Raw genomic sequence first — 18,561 nt, forward strand, 5'->3', positions numbered from 1 at the left:
GTAAAAATTAGGCTGGGGAAGAGAGGGAAGATGGAAGGCATATTTACCCAGATCAGCCCATTACATTCTTTCACTGTAGTTTCTGCTTGTATGTTTTACTTTCAATGAACATAATTATTTCAATAAACTGATGTTTAAAAGTATTATTTCATGAATTTTGCACTTGCAATAATTTCAAATATGTTTCTTTTGGCAGCTTTATCAGCCTTCTTTTGGTTTTAACCTTAATGATCCTTACTGCAAACTCATGGAAACCACTTACAAAAGTCTTCACGATCCACACCTAAAGTCATACTTCAAGCGAAAAGACATCCTTAAGAAACTAAGACAGGGAGGATACATCACCGGCAATAACAAAGTGCGTTGAGGCCTTCTTCTGAACAGCAAAAATCTAGGCACTTGCTTGGCACTTCAGTACCTATGCCAGCTTCTAGTTGATCACTAGCAGATATCACAGAAGAAAGTCAATAAATTGCTTAGCGTTGGGTGGATTTTCTTTTCTTGTAAAAACTACTCTATAGTTGACAGTTTGTCAGTGATAGGAAAAGAGAATTACTGAACAATTTTTGGTATGTAAACAGGCATTTATTTTCATGTCTCTAGAAGTAATTTTAACTTGGAACTATGTTAACAAAATATTTAGAAATTTCCTGGTTGGTCATCACTGTTTAGAGATACTGACTGCAAAAATGTTACAAAAAATATATTATTACAGTTCATCCTAAAATTGTTACTAGAACGAAAGTCCTTATTCTGCTCTATAAACATGTTATAATTTTTAAAATTTTATGTTTTTATTTTTGAATTGTAGGTGGTGTGTTCCTTAAAAGAGTTGAACAAATACAGACAATATCTTACTACTTTAAAAATTGACTTTGAACGAAACTATATCAGAGAACAAGTAAGTTAAATATTTGAGTTTATTTGGGACCAATAAAAATTTGTGAAAAGCTAGGCCCTTTGCACAATATTTCCTTAAACTATTCCAGGAATAAAGTATCTAAAGAATCTGTAGATGACAGAGAGCCCATTTGATTTTTACATAGAAAAAGTTTATTTGTGGGATAGGGCCATGCAAGGCAAAAAGCAGGTTAGCAAGTCAGAACTTCTACTTAAAATTAAATTTAAAGAAAATTTATCAAAGCATAGATTTATTTCTGTCAAGTATATAACATCCAATAATTGCTTTCTTGCAGAAAATCATTGAAGATCAAGTGAACAAACTGAACGAAGAGAGACGGGCCTGTGACGACGCTGCTGCTGCTGAGTTTCAGCAGTGGTTGTTACAAGAAGGGAAAAAACCTTGCCCGCATCAAGACCGACTACTGAAACTCAGGTAGAGTCAGAGTTTGTGTATGCCCAGAGTTCATGGGCATATTTTAGAACCCCCTCAAACTGCAAAAACACTAGAAAGAATTGAAGATAGAGTCATGAAGGTACTAGATACATTTAAGCCCCTCAGCATTTTCAACATGGAGAACAAAAAAAATGGTATATCAAGCGGGGCTGAAGAGATGGCCCAGCAGCTAAGATCACGGGCTAGTAGTCTTCCAGTGGGCTAAGGTCTGGTTCCAAGAACCTACATGGTGCTTCATAACCATCTGAATTCCAGTTGTAAAAGATCTGATGCCCTCTATAGGCACTGCAAGCATGTGGTACACAGACTTACATGCAGAGAAAACATCAATACACATTTTTTTTAAAAAAAATTATAATAAATTATAATAATTACATCAAGAGGTACAGGGATTGGGAACCTTAATGCTAACCTTAAAGACTGGGAAGGTAAGTTTGTACCTGAGAAACTGAAGTCACCAGGAGCCCAAGAGGTAAGTTAAACTGTTACTGAAGAAATCCAAAATACAAATCACTGAACTTGTGAAAGCCAGGTCTGCACTACCAAAGGGAAAGAGACTGTCTTTAACATATATCAAACATAAGTTTAAATGAAATTATTTTAAAGCCACAATGATCAAATTGCTACAACTTTCTCGGATGCATGGAAACATACCATTCCTCTACCAACTGGACATTTTCCTTCAGCTACTAATCACACATTAATATTTAGATAGCAAGCCACAGCCTTAGAAGGTAAATGGAGGAGTTGTAGATTTTTCTTTTTGATCATTTTGAGTGAAAGCCAGTTATTCTTTATCTGGCTCCTCTCATCCATACATTCATCTCAGAGTATACCAAAATGCATGTTGCTATACCAGAGTTTCAGAGTGACTGACAGGTATCCTAAAAGAAGCATCTCATTTACATTCCTTTGTTTCACTTTTACTCAGACATTTGCATATGATTCACAAAGAACTAGACAAAATTGAAAACACCTCGGAAAGGCGAAACACCTTGCAGTTACTGGAAGAAGACCTACAACACTGGGATAACGTTAGAAGGAAACTGAATCTCCGCACAGACATTGACCAGGTAAGGGTCAAATTTTGAACTGGAAACTTGTATGGTTGTTTCATTTGTAAACTGTTTTCACAGGTTCTCTCTATCATTTGAAGTTATTTCAGTTTAAAAAAGAAACCCAGGGGCTGGAGAGATGGCTCAGAGGTTAAGAGCATTGCCTACTCTTCCAAAGGTCCTGAGTTCAATTCCGAGCAACCACATGGTGGCTCACAACCATCTGTAATGGGGTCCGGTGCCCTCTTCTGGCCTGTAGGCATACAGACAGAAAGAATATTGTACACATAATAAATATTTTTTTTTTTAAAAAAAAGAAACCCAGGCCAGCAAGAAGGATTCATTAGGAAAGCCACTTCCTGTACTAGCCTGGTGACCTAAGTTCAAGTCCCAGAATGTATGTGACATTGGAAGTAGGGAGCTCACTCTATAGACCTCCACATGAGTTATGACATAGCTATTTGTTTAGTTCCTCTCTGAGAATACCTTTGAGAGTAGCAGATATCCTCCCTGAGTTAGAAATCAACACCCCTTTGCCAATAGCTTTTGAAATTCATCTTTAGAGTCATGTTCATGCTGGATTCATGCTTGTAATTACAAAACCATCTCTTTACTTTCCCATCCCATTGCATCCAGCTGGTCAGTCCCAATGAATGGCAGATAAATAAGCATATTTAAAACCACAATGCAAGATTTGCTTTATTATTGACCTAAAATTTATTAGGCCATTGATCTGATCTAATTTGCATATTGGTTGAAGAAAAAGAAAATGCTTTTAAAATAAAACAGACATATGCTGATAACTGTAATGGCATGTCCCTTAGGAATGGCAATCCAAGGAAATGGCATTTCTAACAAAGATTGGAGAAGAAGTGAAAAGGAACACCAAAGCTGATGACCGTCGTCGGAAAATCAGAGATGAAATTAACCGAAAGGTAGTTAGCCTTTGCTGGACTTGGGCTGTTTCAGGAAAAGCTTTTGGCACGATTTTATATTTTAAAATATGAATTTTCAGAAGATAGTTATTGATGGAGAGATTCATTCTAGCCCCAATCTGTAATTAAAGAGAGTCCCAAGAACGTTAGATTAGATTGAGTTGTTACTAAAATATGCTTTTCTTCAATAGTAAAGGGATTGCCTAGCATGTACAAGACCCTAGCTTAAATTTCCAGATGGCAAGAGAGTACGGATGCATGCACACATGCACATGCGTACACACAATTTCATGTTGAGTCTTAAAAGGAAACTTAACCTCTTCGTATATTTCTTCAAACCCATTGTAAATTTCGACATTTCCAAATAGGGACAAAGGTCTACTTCAGGTATGTCATCACATTTGAAGTAATCTGTGTTGTATTTTTACTGACGGGTTTCTATTTGAATTGGAAACCTATTAAATGTATTTTTAAATATTTTGTAGAAACAAGTAATGCTTCACAAAAGAATTGCCTACCATTTGCAAAAACTACAAAAGAAAGACAGTAAAAAAGAAACCGGAAAAGCAAGTGCCTTTGAAATCCAAAGACAATCTGAAACAGGTGAGAGAGATAGGGGAGGGAGAATAAAAGGCATAGTAGATAAGTGGAAGCTGAAGAACAATATATGAAATATTAATGTCTCTATAAAACCACCTTATGCTCACATGATTTTTTTAAAAAGGCCCCTGCAAAAGTAAGTTCTAAAAACCCTCAATACCTGTGTCAGGCACAATGTGATGCACTTTCCAGTTACAGATCCAGTTGAAAAAAGCATATGCACAAAAAAGTATAAGCACAATGCCTATAGTGAACAAGTAAACACATAGTTTTACAAACAGCCAGAAGGAGGAGATAGCATGCTCACTCAGGTAAGAAATGCAGAAAGCAAAGGCGAGAAGTAAGTTGAGGCAGGCAGTAAGTAAACACGGAAAAGTAAGAAAAGGTTAACAAGCCAGTAAGAGCAAGAAAATTTACAGAAGTTAGATGAAGGGATAATATACAAAGATTGAGAGAATATTAAAGTGTGCAAAGCAAGTAATAGGAAAACAAAACATTGAAAGAGAAAGAACCTAGTAGCCAATGGTGATACAAGACAATGGGGAAAACAAGGAGAGACAGAAGAAAGCAAATTGAACAGGAGAAACCAGTAGACTCCAGCATTAATCGCTTCATGGGAATAGGGAGAGATGAAGACAAAAAAGAGATAGAAGAGGGTAGAGGAGGAAGGGTAGACAAGGAAGGAAGAGCTAATAGGAAAAGAGTGAAAAGGGAGATTGTGATGGTGAGAGAGGGGTTTGAAAAGGATTTGTAAGGAAGGAATTCCAATACACTTGCAAAGCTGTGCAGGGTTTACCCAAGAGACTTCAGCCCTACGAAGTTAAAGAAGTGGAGCAGTTTTTTTTTAAAACAAAACAAAACAAAAGTAAGTATAAAAAGGTAAGATGGGAAAGAGAGGACTGTAAGTTATAAAGGGGAGTGAGGCAAGGAGGAAGGGAGACAGTAATCTTTAAAAGGGAAGAAGGAAAGGAGGCAGCATGCTTGTTATTCTACCCGTGGAGAGGCTGGAAATCAATAAATTACAAAGATGCTGTCTGAAAGAGGAAGAAAGAGAAAATGAGGGAGGGAAGGAAGAGGGATACAGATGGGAGGGAGGGTGGAGGGAAGGTAAAAAGAAAAGGAAAGAGAGGAGAGGAAAAAGGGAAGGGAGGAAAAAGGGAGAAAGGAAAAGAAAAAGATGGAAAGAAGATAAGACACGAGAGGGGAGGAGGAAAAGAAGGTAGATAACAGGGACAAGAGGGGGAAACGGGAAGGAGAGAAAAAGGAAGGGAAAAAGGGAGGTAGAATTAAAAGGCAGGAAAGGAAGGGGAGGGAGGGGAAAATGAGAACAAAAGGAAGAGAAGAAAGAGGAAGGAGGGAGGGGTAAAGATGAGAGGAAGAAAGTAAAGATGGGGAGGGGGAATAAAGATGGGAGGAGGATGCCTAAAGATGGGAAGAGAAAGAGGAAAAATAGGAGGGGGAAGATGAAAGATGGAAGGGAAAGAGATGGGAGGAGGGAGGAGAGAAGAGGGAGGAGGGAGGAGGGGAAGGCAAAGAGGTGGGAGGAGGGAGGAAAGAAGTGGGAGGAGAGAGGAGGGGAAGGCAAAGAGGTGGGAGGAGGGAGGAAAGAAGTGGGAGGAGGGAGGAGGAGAGGTGGGAGGGGGAAGCATAAAGATGGGAGGAGGCAGGGAAAGAGATGGAAGGATGGGAAAGAGGTAAGAAAAAGGTGGGAGGAGGGAGGGGAGAGGTGAGGGGAAGGATAAACATAGGAGAAGGGAGGGAAAGGTGGGAGGAGGGGGGAGAGGTAGATGGGGGGAAGAAGGAGAGCTAGAGGTAGGAGGAGGGAGAAGAAAGGGAAGAAAAAGTACAGAAGAAATGGAGGAAGAAGGGAAGGAAATTAAGAGAAAGGAGAGGAAAGGAAAGAGGAAGAAAGTATAGAATCAAGGGAAGCTAGCAAGGATAGGGAAGGAAGGAAGGAAGGAAGGAAGGAAGGAAGATAAAGCAAAGACAAATAAAAAAATGAAGTAAAATTTGAAGACAGGGGAGAAATAACAAGGGGAAGAAAGAAGGAGGTAAGTGTAAAAGAAAATCAAAGTTAGTGGAAACAAAGAAAAGGAAATTGTGGGAAAGATACTTTAAAAGGAGGGGCCAATGAGTAATTCAGGCCTTGTGGGGCAGGGGTATCAGTTTTTAAAAGACAGGATATGTAGAAAGATTAATAATATGTCTGAATTTTAGAAAAATAAATCAGAAAGAAAACCTATAACAGCATGGCAGAAAAAGAGAAGTAGAAACAAAACAAGAAAGAAAAATTGAAAGAAGGAGGAGCCAATAGATTGTGAACTCATGAAAAGAAATGGAGAAAGGGAGAATGGAGGAGATGAAGAATAGGCTAGAGAAGGGAAGGGGAGAAGAAAGAAAAGCATAAGAAAGCTTTTAAAAAACAAACATGAACAAAGAGTAAAGGTAGAGAAAAAAACTAAAAACTTCAGGGAATGGAGCAACAAGGGATAAAATGTAAACGAATGGAGACACAATAAAGAAGAAAGGTGGGAACTAGTGAGATCAAGTACACTATAGGAAGGAGACATTTTGAGAAGCCAGCAAGAGTTGAAATAGAGATTACAGGTAGATAAAGAGGCAGGAAGATAGTATAAGGATAGCAAGAAAACCCTCAAGAGAACAAGAAAAATGGGCACAATAGGAGAATTCAAAGTGTAAGAGGATAAAAATAACACAGGTGATTGGTCTACAAGAGCTAGTTCCAGGACAGGAACCAAAAGCTACGGAGAAACCCTGTCTCGAAAAATCAAAAAAAAAAAAAAAAAAAAAAAAAAAAAAAAAAAAAAGAAAAGCAAATTAGCATAGACTGGATTCTAAAAAGAAACTAGTAAATTGAGACAATATAAAAATGCAGGTGGGAAAGCAAAGGGTTAACAAGCAGGAGCCTGTGGAGCTAGAGAGATAATTCCTTGATTAAGAACATTTGCTGGTCTTGCAGAAGACAAAGCTTGATGCCAACACCCACATCAGGTGACATTCACAGATGCCTGTAACTCAAGTTCTAGGGTTCTGGCACCCTCTTGTGGTCTGTGCAGGCTCCTGAATACATGAGATGCACATACATACACTTGGGCGCACACACATATACACATTGAATAAAGTAACAGGAGCTTGTAAATGGAGGAAGACAAAGGGGAGAAGTGGTCGAAGAGTGATGGGAAAAGTAATGAAGGCATAGGAAGAAGGGGAAAAAGGGGGGATTAGTGAGGATGAGTGAGAGAAAGTAACCCAAGAACGCAAGAGAAAACAAGAGCCAGCCAGCAGTTAAAACCACTGGGGCAACTACAATAAGAGAGAGCCAGACTTTCAACGGTCCACAGGCTGGTGCAAACTTAGTCAAGAGCTTGAAATTCCTTCTGAGTTTCAGAGGAGAGGGGCAAAGGGTGAAGAGGGTCTAGTTAAAGGAACCTAATAACTTCTGTAGAAGACAGGCCAGAGTGATGGGATATCCCCTGAGGAGGGGAGAGAACAGGCTGGGGACAGTGATGTGTGACCTCAGGCACCAAGGGTTTTTTGTTCATGCTGGGTTTTCTATGGAAGTGCACTGATGGGCCTACCAGAAGAGTGACTTTTTTGGTCAGTAAGAGTCTTGGCCAATAGGGAGAGATGTGAGGGAGGCAGAAAGATCAGTAGAACAAAGTAAAACAGAGTGGTTGGAAACAGCTGTGTCCGGGGAGAGATGTGGATAGGATAGATTTTAAAGGGGGGCCCAGGGATATAGGCTCAGGTCTTCCTTTCCATTCCCAGAACCACAAAGGGAGGGGATAGCACTGATTTTTGGTTTTGTTTTTTTTTTTAAAGTCAGTAGTGAAGACAGAAAAAGAATATAGAGAAAGGAAAAAAAGAAAAATGTGTACTCAAATATAAGCAATATGAAGAGAATTTAAAGGGAATAAATGAACAAAGAGAAAAAGAAAGCATAGAAGACAAGTCAGTGAAGAGTTGAAGGAGAGGGAACATTAAGACTGGGACGTAGGGACTAGTGACACAAGTGCAATTGTATGGTGGGGACAGATTTTAGAAGTAGGAGCCATGAAAAAGAAAGACAAAAATAAACTCAGAAAATTTATCATTGTAGATAGATAGATAGATAGATGATAGATAGATAGATAGATAGATAGATAGATAGATAGATAGATGATAGCAGGAAGATAGTGGGTAGTAAATAGAGGTCAAAAGGAAAGGAAAAACATAAAAGTTAGAATCTAGTAAAACAATATATAAAACAGAATGAGACAATGGGAAGAGAAGAATTTTAGAGGCAAAACCAGATAAAAGATGGAAGAAACATGCATGTACAATGGCAACAGGCAGCAATCTGTAGTGGTTATAGTTAAAAGTTGCTGGGCCCCTAGGATCCTGTCTTCTAGACAGTAATAAAGCCCTTGGTCTTAAATTGAGTACTTCAATCAAGGCCATTTATTAGAAAAAGAAATTCCTAAAGCATGAGGAGTTCCAAAAGAGGACACCATTAAGTGGCAAGGGGTACATGCCATTAGTGTGGGGGAGGAGAATTAGGGCAAAGACAGAGCTGCTTCAGGCTGAGAAAAGGTACTGAAGATTGACAGCAATCAGGGTCCCAATTTAGAGGTCTTTCTAATGACCTGCGGTAAAAGGTAGAAGACCCATTTTAGGTTATGTGGGCAAAACCATCTGACATCTGATGGATCTCACAACACAAAGGATACTCACAAGTGAGAAGTCCTTCAAGTTGAAAGGATCACATAAGCCATTGAGTTAATACTTTATTGTTGAGCTTTAATGTTTGAATGATGGAGGCCAAATAGATTGGAGAACTTGGAGTAGATAGTGAATGTTTAATTGGAAAAGATAGACAATATTTAATTGGAGATCAAGCTTAGTAAAACTAGTAGACATGAAGAAACTCTAAGGACATACCAAGACTTTTTGGATGGTTCCAAGGAAGGGCAATGGTTCTCAACCTGTTGGTCACGACCACTTTGGGGTCACATATCCGATATCCTGAGGAAGCAGAGGCAAGTAAGTGTGATGTCTATATGAATTCTGGCTCAGGCTGGTCCATATACGTTCAGGCCAGTCAGGACTCCATAGGGAGACCCTGTCTCAAAAAAGAAAATAGTTAAACAAATTAAAGAAAGAAAAAGAAAAGAATGCATTGAAGAGAAACACAGAAGGAAGATCAGAAAAAAGCAATGATTGGGAAAAGCTAAACATAATAGCATTAGAGGAAAGAGAGAAAAGCAGATAAGAAATGTTTCTCTAGGGTGAATCGATAAAAAATACTACTACAAAATCTAATGAAAGTATGAAAGAATTACATAAGCTCTAAATGCGGACATAATTTTAAAATTCAGGAGCAGGAAAGAAAAATAGAGACAGTTATCTGATAGGTAGGTAATTGGTGGATACATGGGTGGGTAGGTAGACAGATGGACAAAAAGATAGTGATAGACAAAACATAAATTAATAGGTAGATAGATAGATGCAAAAAGATAGATACAAAAAAGAAGTCAGTAGAAAAGAGTGTGACAAAAATTAAGTTAAGGAAGAAGACAGTTTAAAGAGACCAATCAGTCCAAAAAATAAAAGAAAGCAAAAATGATAGAAGACATAGGGGAAATGTATGGAATAAAGAGGAGCTGAGGAATGGAGAGTTCCTGGTAAATGTGACTGGATAAATAAAATAAGATGGAAGATAGGTGGGAAGGAAGAAATAATGGATGAAAGGAGTACGAAAAGGTACAAGACTGACTGGCTGGCAAGAAAGAAAGAACAAAGGAAGGGAGAGAGAGAGAGAGGAAGAGAGGAGAGAGAAGATGGTAGATGGATGATAGACAGGTGATATAAAGTAGACCTAAATGTGTGAAGATAATATGACAGAAATTATATGTGTGTGGGAGAAACCAGTAGAAAACGGGGAGTCAGAGTAAGTTTCGGAAGGAGAAGAAAGAAGGGAGAAAAGATGAAGGAGAGGTAAGGGGGAATAAAAGAAGAGTGAGAAATAAATGAAGAAAAAGGGATAGAGGTAGCCAAGATTGTGGGTAGAGTAGCAAAGACAGTAGAAGCTAGACAGATGAAAAGGAAGGAATAAGGGATGAAGGGAATTGCAGGAAAAACAGAAGAGAATGAAAAGTGATCAGGCATAGAAGAAAGGGGGGAGAAGAGAGAGGAGGAAGATGGAAAACACAAAGATTATGGGGATGGGGTAAATAAGGCATCAGGAGAGATATTAAAAGAAGACCTTTGGAAGAAGACACAAATAAACACAGATTAATGGTGATGGCTAGTTAGACAGGAAGAAATGTATGGATAAGACAGGAAGACAGATCCAAGGTTGGTGGCACATACCTGTAAGTCCAGAACACAGGTGATACATAGTAGGACCACCAGATCGAGTTCAGCTTGGATTACATAACTAGGACATTTCAGAAATATAAATAAATAGTAACATAAATATCTTGACAAGTAGGTAGTGTGGAGATATGTAAGTAGCAATTATCAATGATAGGCAGGCAGGTAGACAAATAGGGAAGTTGATAAAAGTGTAGGTGGATAGGTAGGTAAACAGACAGATTGAGATTTAAAAGGCATAAAAGAGCATCAAGGCATGAAGTAGATACAAAGAGTTACAATGACAGAGATACCAAGATTAAAAGAGTTTTTTGCTAATAAGTGAAAGAGAAAGGAATCTAAGAATGACAGGAAAGGAGGAGGAGGATGAAGGAAGGAAGAGACAGGTGAAATGGAGCAAGGAAGAAAAGAAGAAAGGAAAGCGTGATGAGTGAAACAATGACGTACAGGGCAGAGGGATAGAGAAAGAACTAAAGCACAGAGGAAAATAGTTAATTGTGGTCAGTCTATATGAAAGAGTATATTTTAAAAAGAAGTGTGAGAGTAAGAGTCAGGTGTCTGGAAGGGCAGTATTTGTTTTAAGCAAAAGCAAGGAGGCTGGGAAGATGACTCAGTAGACAAAAGCGCTTGCCTCCCAATCACAAGGGCCTGCATTCAAGTCTCTGGAACTACATATGTTCCGTGAGAGACCTTGTCACAAGGGAGTAAGGTAGTGATAGGAAAAGACATCCACTGTCCTTCTCTGGCCTCTGTATGTATGTGTATGAATACACACACCCGCACATGTATGCACAAACACATGTAAACAGCACACACAGTACATGCCAAAGAAATAGATAAAACTGAGGAAAGCAGGGAAATCCAGAGGTCTGAATGGAAAAATTCAACCGAAATATAGATACGTTAACTGGGTAGCAGCTAGAGAAGAAGTGAGAATAGCTACAAAATAGAGAAAAAAAATGAATGATTTTTTTTCCCTTAATAATGGAACAAAGGAAAAGTACAAAAGTAAGAAATAAAGGAGACAATGAAAAGTAAATGAAAGAAGAGCCTACATAAGCAGGAAGAGTCAGGAAGAACAAAGTATCTACAAACAAAATGAGAAGAAAGTCAGAGGCAAAGAGAGAAAAGAAGGGGAAAGACGTGAAGAGAGTGGAAGAAGGGCTAGGGGCTGAGGCTCTGTGACTTAGTTGCCTTGCAGCCAGGAGGACCTGACTGTCATCCCTGAAACCATGTGGAGATGGCATGAGGGCATAAACATGGTGTAGAGGAACAGAACTGTAGTACAGACACTGAGGGTGCAGAGACAGGACCCCCCACCTGGGGGCTCTGTAATCAGCTAGTCTGGCCTGTTTTGTGAGTGCTGGGACAAATAGAAAGCCTGTGGCAAAGGAAGTGAATAGCCTTGCTGAGGGTGACACCAAAGCTGCCTTTTGGCACACACACACACACACACACACACACACACACACACACTGAAGAAAAGAAAAAGAAGCATACCGAAGTGTTGGTAAGTTGGTAAGAATAAAGTTTGCAAACAAGATGATGAGGAAAGGCAAAGGCAGAAGAGAGAAAGATCAAAAGCAGAGAAAAGTTTTAAAATGACTCAAGACTCGTGAGGACAAAAAGGGAAATGTTGTGAAGGAAGGGCAAGTAAAATCTGTTTGAGAGAAGTAGCTGAAGAAAGATGGAGGGGAAATGAGCGACAATAAAAGAGTAGGAAATGCCAGCATTTGAGAAGAAAGGAGCACGTGCAAGAGACTGAGGCAGGAGAAACACAGCAAGTTCCCGGCCTGTGTACTTTACATATGGAGGTCAAATCGAGCCTGGAGTTACAGAAGTGGGGGGGAGCAGATGAAAGGGGAGCCAGTGCGAAGGAGGGGGATGCTGGAGAACAAGGAAAAAGTGTTCATTGTAAATCAAGAGTAAAATGCTACTCCAGAAGCAGGAGACAGAGAGGATGAGACTTTCTACAAGGAGCTTTAAGTGTGCAAAAATGTGTGAAATGTAACAAATTAAAAGAGGATGTGAGGGAGAAGAAAGAAGGATTCAAAAGATGACTTTCAAGGGTATGGAAAATCAGATGAGCAGATGGATAGGTAGGGAGGCAGACACAGATTGCACCATAAAACTTGAAGGCATACATATGAAACACACAGCATAAAGTTGTATGCACCATTTGCAGAAAATTTCAAAAGAAAAGAAGTACATGTAAAAATGGTAAAGTATATTTTAAAGTATGCCAAGTAGAAGGCAGGCATGGTGGCATACATCTTTAGTCCCAACACTCTGGAGGTAGAGACAGACAGATCTCTGTGAGTTTGAGGCTAACCTGGTATATAGAGAAAGTCCAAGGACAGTCACAGCTACATAAAAGGACCCTGGCTTGGTAAAAAAAAAAAAAAGAAAAGAAAAGGGGGGGAGGTGGGTGATGGGAGCATGACTTTAAGACTAGAACTCAGGAGACAGGCATAAGTTTGACGCTAACCTGGTCTACAGAGTGAGTTCCAGGATAGCCAGGGCTTCACAGAGAAACCCTGTCTCAGAAAAAAATAACAATAGAATTATACTAATAGAAAAAAATTAAATAATGAAGGAAGAGGGAAAAGAAGGGGACAGAAGGAAGTGAGAGATGGAGGGAGAAAGGGAGATGTCAAGTGAAGTGAGAGGAGATTAGGAGCAAACAATGAAGAAAGGGGAGAGATAGAAGTTTAAACTTGTAAGTCTGTGCAAAGTAATGTTTTAAAAAGAGCATTTGAATATAAGATAAGGTTAGAAAGGTAGGATTAGCAAGAAAATTCAAATCGTAGAGAACAAGATAATCCAGTGATGCATATGTAAGATGTCAGCCAAGTGGTACAGAAATAAAGACGGATGAACTGGGGACACAGCGAGTGTTAAGAATGACAGAAATTCTAAAAGAAGGGGCCAATTTTATTTTATTTTTTATTTAATTTATTTTACTTTTTTTAAAAAAGAAAGCAAGCTATCTTTTTTTTTTCATATTACATACCAATCCCAGTTCCTACTCCCCTCCTCCCATTTCCTTGACCTACTCCCCGCAGCACCCCCCCCATCCACTCCTCAGAGAGTTGCTTTGGGGAAGGTCCAAAGCCCTCCCTACTATATCTAGGCTGAGCAAGGTATACATCCAAAGGGAATGGGTTCCAAAAAGCCAGTACAAGCAGTAGGGATAAATCCTGGCCCCGCAGGACGGTGCCAATTTTAAATGTGAAGGAAAGACAGTAAAATCAAGGAGGCAATGACAGAGATGGAAGAAAAGAGGGAGGAATTTCAAATGAGTCAGTAAGGAACAGGGATAGACAGAGGATATAAGGGGGAAACCTGATAAGAAATCAAGGGCAATGGTGAAATGTAGAAGAAAAGTTTGAAGTAGGAGTTGGGGAGGGGAAGGCACTTGATTAATAACTAAAGGGACAGCCTGCAGCTAGGAGAAAAAGTCAGTTAATAGTAGATATGGGAACAGACCAGTAGAAAAGTAAGTGTGAAAAAGAAACAGAGAGAAAGTGGAGGAAGCAACAAAGAGAATCTAGGGCTACAGATGCAGCTCAGTTGGTAGAGTGCTTGCCTAGTTTGCACAAAGCCTTGGGTTCAATTTCCAACATCAGAGCTAGGCATGGTGGTCCATACCTGTAAATACAAGAGAAAGGAAAATCAGAAATTCAAGTTCATTCTTAGCTACACAGCGAGGTTGAGGCTAGCCTTGACCAAGGAAGAGTGAGTCAAGAATTGCAACTGCAGATTATAATAAAATATGGAACAATCAAAATATGTTCTGTAAAGAAGGAAACAATGAAATAAATATAGGACTAAAAATGAACGAGAAGGGGTGAGAGAAATACAGGGAGGGATTGAGCAAGTTTTACAAGGGAAGCAGAATAAGGGCTCTTTTAAATGGTAATAGGAGAGAGAGTCGGGCGGGGAGGAGAGAGAGGAGAGAATTTGAAGAGGCACAGCAAACAAGAGATGAGATGAGACAGAAAATGCCATTTTTACTAAACAATCATGAAGAAGCTCCTAATACAGTTCAAAGTATGGCCCTCTGCTTCAGATGCTGGGCTACATTAGGGACATTGTTCCCTCTGTTCAGAACTACTCATGGCTGCTTCTAACAGAAAGGATTTGAGTACACATTTTATGTGGTAGTCACCTCAAATCATCTGAAAAAGACAAAACAGTAGGCCTATACTCACTTCTCTGGGGGATGAGGCAGGAGGATCATTAATTAGTTCAAGGCTTGCCTGAGCAACACAGGACAACACCAGAATCAGCAGCTCCTCTACTTCTTAAGCTTCTGTTACAAACCCACAGACAGCTCATGACATTGCCACTGAGCCGGGGGCATTCCAAGAAAGCCTGGAGCTAAAATTTGACTTTAAGCATGACAACTAGGAAGTAGAAATTTGTAGGCATACTGGATTTTGTCATGATATCTGTGGCTTACAGTGCAAATAAATCTTCTGTGTTTAGCCATCACATGTTGTGTTATATATATATATTCCTTATACAAACCATGCCATATAATCTATTGCTCATTGGAGTCAACTCCCTAGTTACTCAGTTGTATTTTTCTATCCACTTTGTGTAGCTGACAACTCTCAAGTGTGGTTCACAGCACTGACTTCCACACAGGCTCTGCTAGTGAACTCATCTCTATACTTTGCCTTACCAGTGGGATCGTGAGCAGACCTTAGCCTGTTCCTCTGTTCCTACTAGCCCTTGCTCAGCATCCCTGCCCCCTTCTTTTACCCGTCCAGATTGCTAAGCAGAGGTTCTAGGGATTGCTCTGAAGCCTGTGGCCCTATGAATCTCCTGAGGATCAAGGCCAGTGCCAATGTGCTTTCTTAATCTCCTTTTCCCTTACTCTCCCCAAGACCCTTCGGTCTTGAGCCTTTTAGACCCACGGTAATATAACATGCGGCTGGGAACAGATTTATTTTATTGGCCACATAAATTCCTACAGCACCAGAGTTTTCTATATTGTTGTTATGTTGGGCCTTTTGGAAAAGCACCGCTGAGTAGTAGTCGCCATTGTAATATTTGACATTTTATCATTTTGTCATCTCCAGTGTTAACAATAAATGTCCTTTTTTTTTTAAAGCGTCTGTGACAACCCAGAAGAAACCAAGCGTCACAGAGCCAAAGACGTCTCAAGAACACCTGGAACAAAAATGTAACTGATATGTCATGATTGGAAATTAATAATTAGTGGGAATACTGGACTTGCTAATAAGTCTTCTGCTTAGAATGCAAAAAAGTCATCTACCCTTTTCCACCAAATGGTGTTTTGTGGGTAACACTCATGATCAACTGTCACCATCTTCACTTCTCTAGACCACACCCCTTAGTTACTCCATTATGCTCCCTCCACACCCCTAGAGCAGGGCACACCACTTTTTGCAGTGAGAAATTTCCAAACCCATTTCAGAGCCCTGACTTTCTCATGACTCCCACTACTGAGCTTGTCTCCGTACTGTCCTGTTACCAACGAGAACCTGAAGCAGCTCTTCAGTGTGTGTCTCTGTTGATGGCACCCCTCTGCCTCTGGTCCCTTTCTTTCACCTGGAGAACTGTCCTTCCAGATTACTCCATAGAGGTTCTCCTTGTGCATCTGAAGCCCGTGGCCCTGTGCAGTTAAGGACCAAGACCACTGCCTGTGTTCCTCAGTCCTCTCCTTCCCTTGCCTTTGAGCCACTGAGCCACAGTTCCATGTGCCATTGGCAGCGGAAATAGTCCATTCCCCACATACTTTGAAGCGGTACCACAGTGTTCCTCACTATTGTTCCCCCATTTCTTTTGGAAGGGCACAATTGAATAGTATTTATCTTAACATTTGTTAGTTTATCATTTCATCTTCATCACTGTTAAAAATAAATGTTCTTTTTTTATAGCATCTACATCCAGTTTAAGAACAAGTGTTTCTGACCAAAGACTATTACAAGAATCAAGAGAGTCAAAATGTAACTATTGTGTTATTATTGGAATTTAATAAGTTATGAGACCTGACAGTGATCACTCCTGCTTAGCATGCAGATGAACTCACTGTGCCCATTTATCAAATGATGCCTGGGGATAGTGTTTGCCAGTGACACTACCATCTATATTGTCACCTAGATTAGACTCTGGAACTACTCATTTCCTGCAGCTTTCTCCTCGTTCCCATGAGCAGGAAGACCCATTCTATGAAGCCAACAACTCTTCAAGCCCAGTTCAGAACCCTCATCCACCCTTGTACTGAACTTCTGTAATTTTCCTTACTGAGAAAATCCTGTGGCAGATTTTTCAATCATGCCTTTGCTGCTGCCACCCCTTGCTCTAACAGCTCTGCCTCCCAAGGAGGTTTGACCTCCTTGCTGTCTCCACAAACAACCCTGCAGATTGCTGAATGGAGGTCCTGCTACTACTTAACTTTGTATGACTAAAGTCTGTGACCTCGTGAGACTAGCTGACACCAAGAGTCCTGCTGATATGCTTTCTCAATCCCGCCCTCCCTTCAGCTCTGGGCTCTTGAGACCTCTAGTGACATATGGTCACTTGCAGTAGAGATACTTGATTTGCTCCCTGCATTTCTGTGTGAATAGAATGTTGCCCACTCTTGATTCCCTGGTCCTTTTAGAGAAGCGCAACTGAGTAGTAGTCGTCGTCAGTGATCCTTTTAATATTTGTGATTTTTCTAGTTTTGTCATCTCCATTGCTAAAAACAACTATCTTATTTTTTAAGCTACCTCACAAACCACAAAAACCAGTTTTGACGAAGAGAAACCTTCATTTTATGGACTTCTGGAGACACAATGTAATTAAACTTTTATGATTAAAAATTAGTAAATTGTGGGACTACCATACATAATGCAGCAATGCTCCATCTCTTTCCATCAAATGGTGCTTTGGGGTTAATGCTTAGGAACTGTGTCGCCTTCCCTACTGCCCCCGAATAAATGCCTTAATTTGCTCAGTTAATGATGCTCCCTCCACACCCCCAGAGCAGGGCACACCACTTTTTGCAGTGAGAAATTTCCAAACCCATTTCAGAGCCCTGACTTTCTCATGACTCCCACTACTGAGCTTGTCTCCGTACTGTCCTGTTACCAACGAGAACCTGAAGCAGCTCTTCAGTGTGTGTCTCTGTTGATGGCACCCCTCTGCCTCTGGTCCCTTTCTTTCACCTGGAGAACTGTCTGCGAGAACCTGAAGCAGCTCTTCAGTGTGTGTCTCTGTTGATGGCACCCCTCTGCCTCTGGTCCCTTTCTTTCACCTGGAGAACTGTCTGCGAGAACCTGAAGCAGCTCTTCAGTGTGTGTCTCTGTTGATGGCACCCCTCTGCCTCTGGTCCCTTTCTTTCACCTGGAGAACTGTCCTTCCAGATTACTCCATAGAGGTTCTCCTTGTGCATCTGAAGCCCGTGGCCCTGTGCAGTTAAGGACCAAGACCACTGCCTGTGTTCCTCAGTCCTCTCCTTCCCTTGCCTTTGAGCCATTGAGGCACAGTTCCATGTGCCACTGGCAGCGGAAATAGTTCATTTGTTTGTCATTTATAGTTCTGCACCACAGAATGTCCCCCTTGTTTCTTTTAGGAAGGCCCAGTTTTAGTGGTTGCTGTCATTTTAACATTTGTCATATTCTCATTTATTCTTTTCTGGTTAATAATAAATGTCTCCCTTTAAGTTTCTCCAACAGACACAAGGACACCTAGTTTGCCTGAGATGCAGACATTTCAAGACTTTTTGGAACCCAAATGTAATTGAAATTTTATCACTAGAAATTAGTAATTTGTAGGGGGATTCTGGAATCGGTAATATAAGGAACTCTTCTGACTATAATGTAGAAAAATTCTCTATCCTCATGCAAAATGGGGTATTTGGAGTAATGCTTACCATGAGCGGCACTACCTTTGTCTCCCTCTGAGTTAGACTCCTAAATTATGCACTTGGTGCTAATCCCACCACACTCCAGAGTAAAACAGGTCTTGCCTTGTGGGTGACAACTCTCCAAGCCCCATGTCGTACCCTGCCATTTCCAAAAGGCCTTGCTATTGATCTGTCTCTGTACTTCTCTGTTGCCAATGCGATTCTGGGCAGAATCTGTGCCTCTGCTGCAGCTACACTTTGCTCAGCAGCTCTGCTTCCCACGGAGGGTTTATCTCGACCTCCATTCTTCTACTCAGGTGCATCCTACCTGTGGCCAGGGAGAGCTATGAATGCTGCCCAGTACAAAATTATAAA

At 40.4% G+C, this 18,561-nt stretch overlaps 1 protein-coding gene across 1 annotated transcript in view; it reads left to right on the forward strand.

The window, feature by feature from the left end:
* The window catches only part of LOC121439838 (fibrous sheath-interacting protein 2-like), a 29,548-nt gene that overhangs the window by 995 nt on the left and 9,992 nt on the right, over positions 1-18,561 (forward strand). Inside the window, exons 3-12 of the mRNA XM_041640451.1 lie at positions 197-358; positions 812-901; positions 1,197-1,336; positions 2,289-2,430; positions 3,237-3,347; positions 3,833-3,950; positions 15,445-15,516; positions 16,235-16,303; positions 17,065-17,136; positions 18,005-18,076. Coding sequence (XP_041496385.1) covers positions 197-358; positions 812-901; positions 1,197-1,336; positions 2,289-2,430; positions 3,237-3,347; positions 3,833-3,950; positions 15,445-15,516; positions 16,235-16,303; positions 17,065-17,136; positions 18,005-18,076 — 1,048 coding nt within the window. The remainder of the gene's footprint in view (positions 1-196; positions 359-811; positions 902-1,196; positions 1,337-2,288; positions 2,431-3,236; positions 3,348-3,832; positions 3,951-15,444; positions 15,517-16,234; positions 16,304-17,064; positions 17,137-18,004; positions 18,077-18,561) is intronic.

Source organism: Microtus oregoni, unplaced genomic scaffold (genome assembly GCF_018167655.1).
Source record: "Microtus oregoni isolate MIOR12 unplaced genomic scaffold, Mior012 000063F_ref0000156, whole genome shotgun sequence".
Classification (NCBI taxonomy): Eukaryota; Metazoa; Chordata; class Mammalia; order Rodentia; family Cricetidae; genus Microtus; species Microtus oregoni.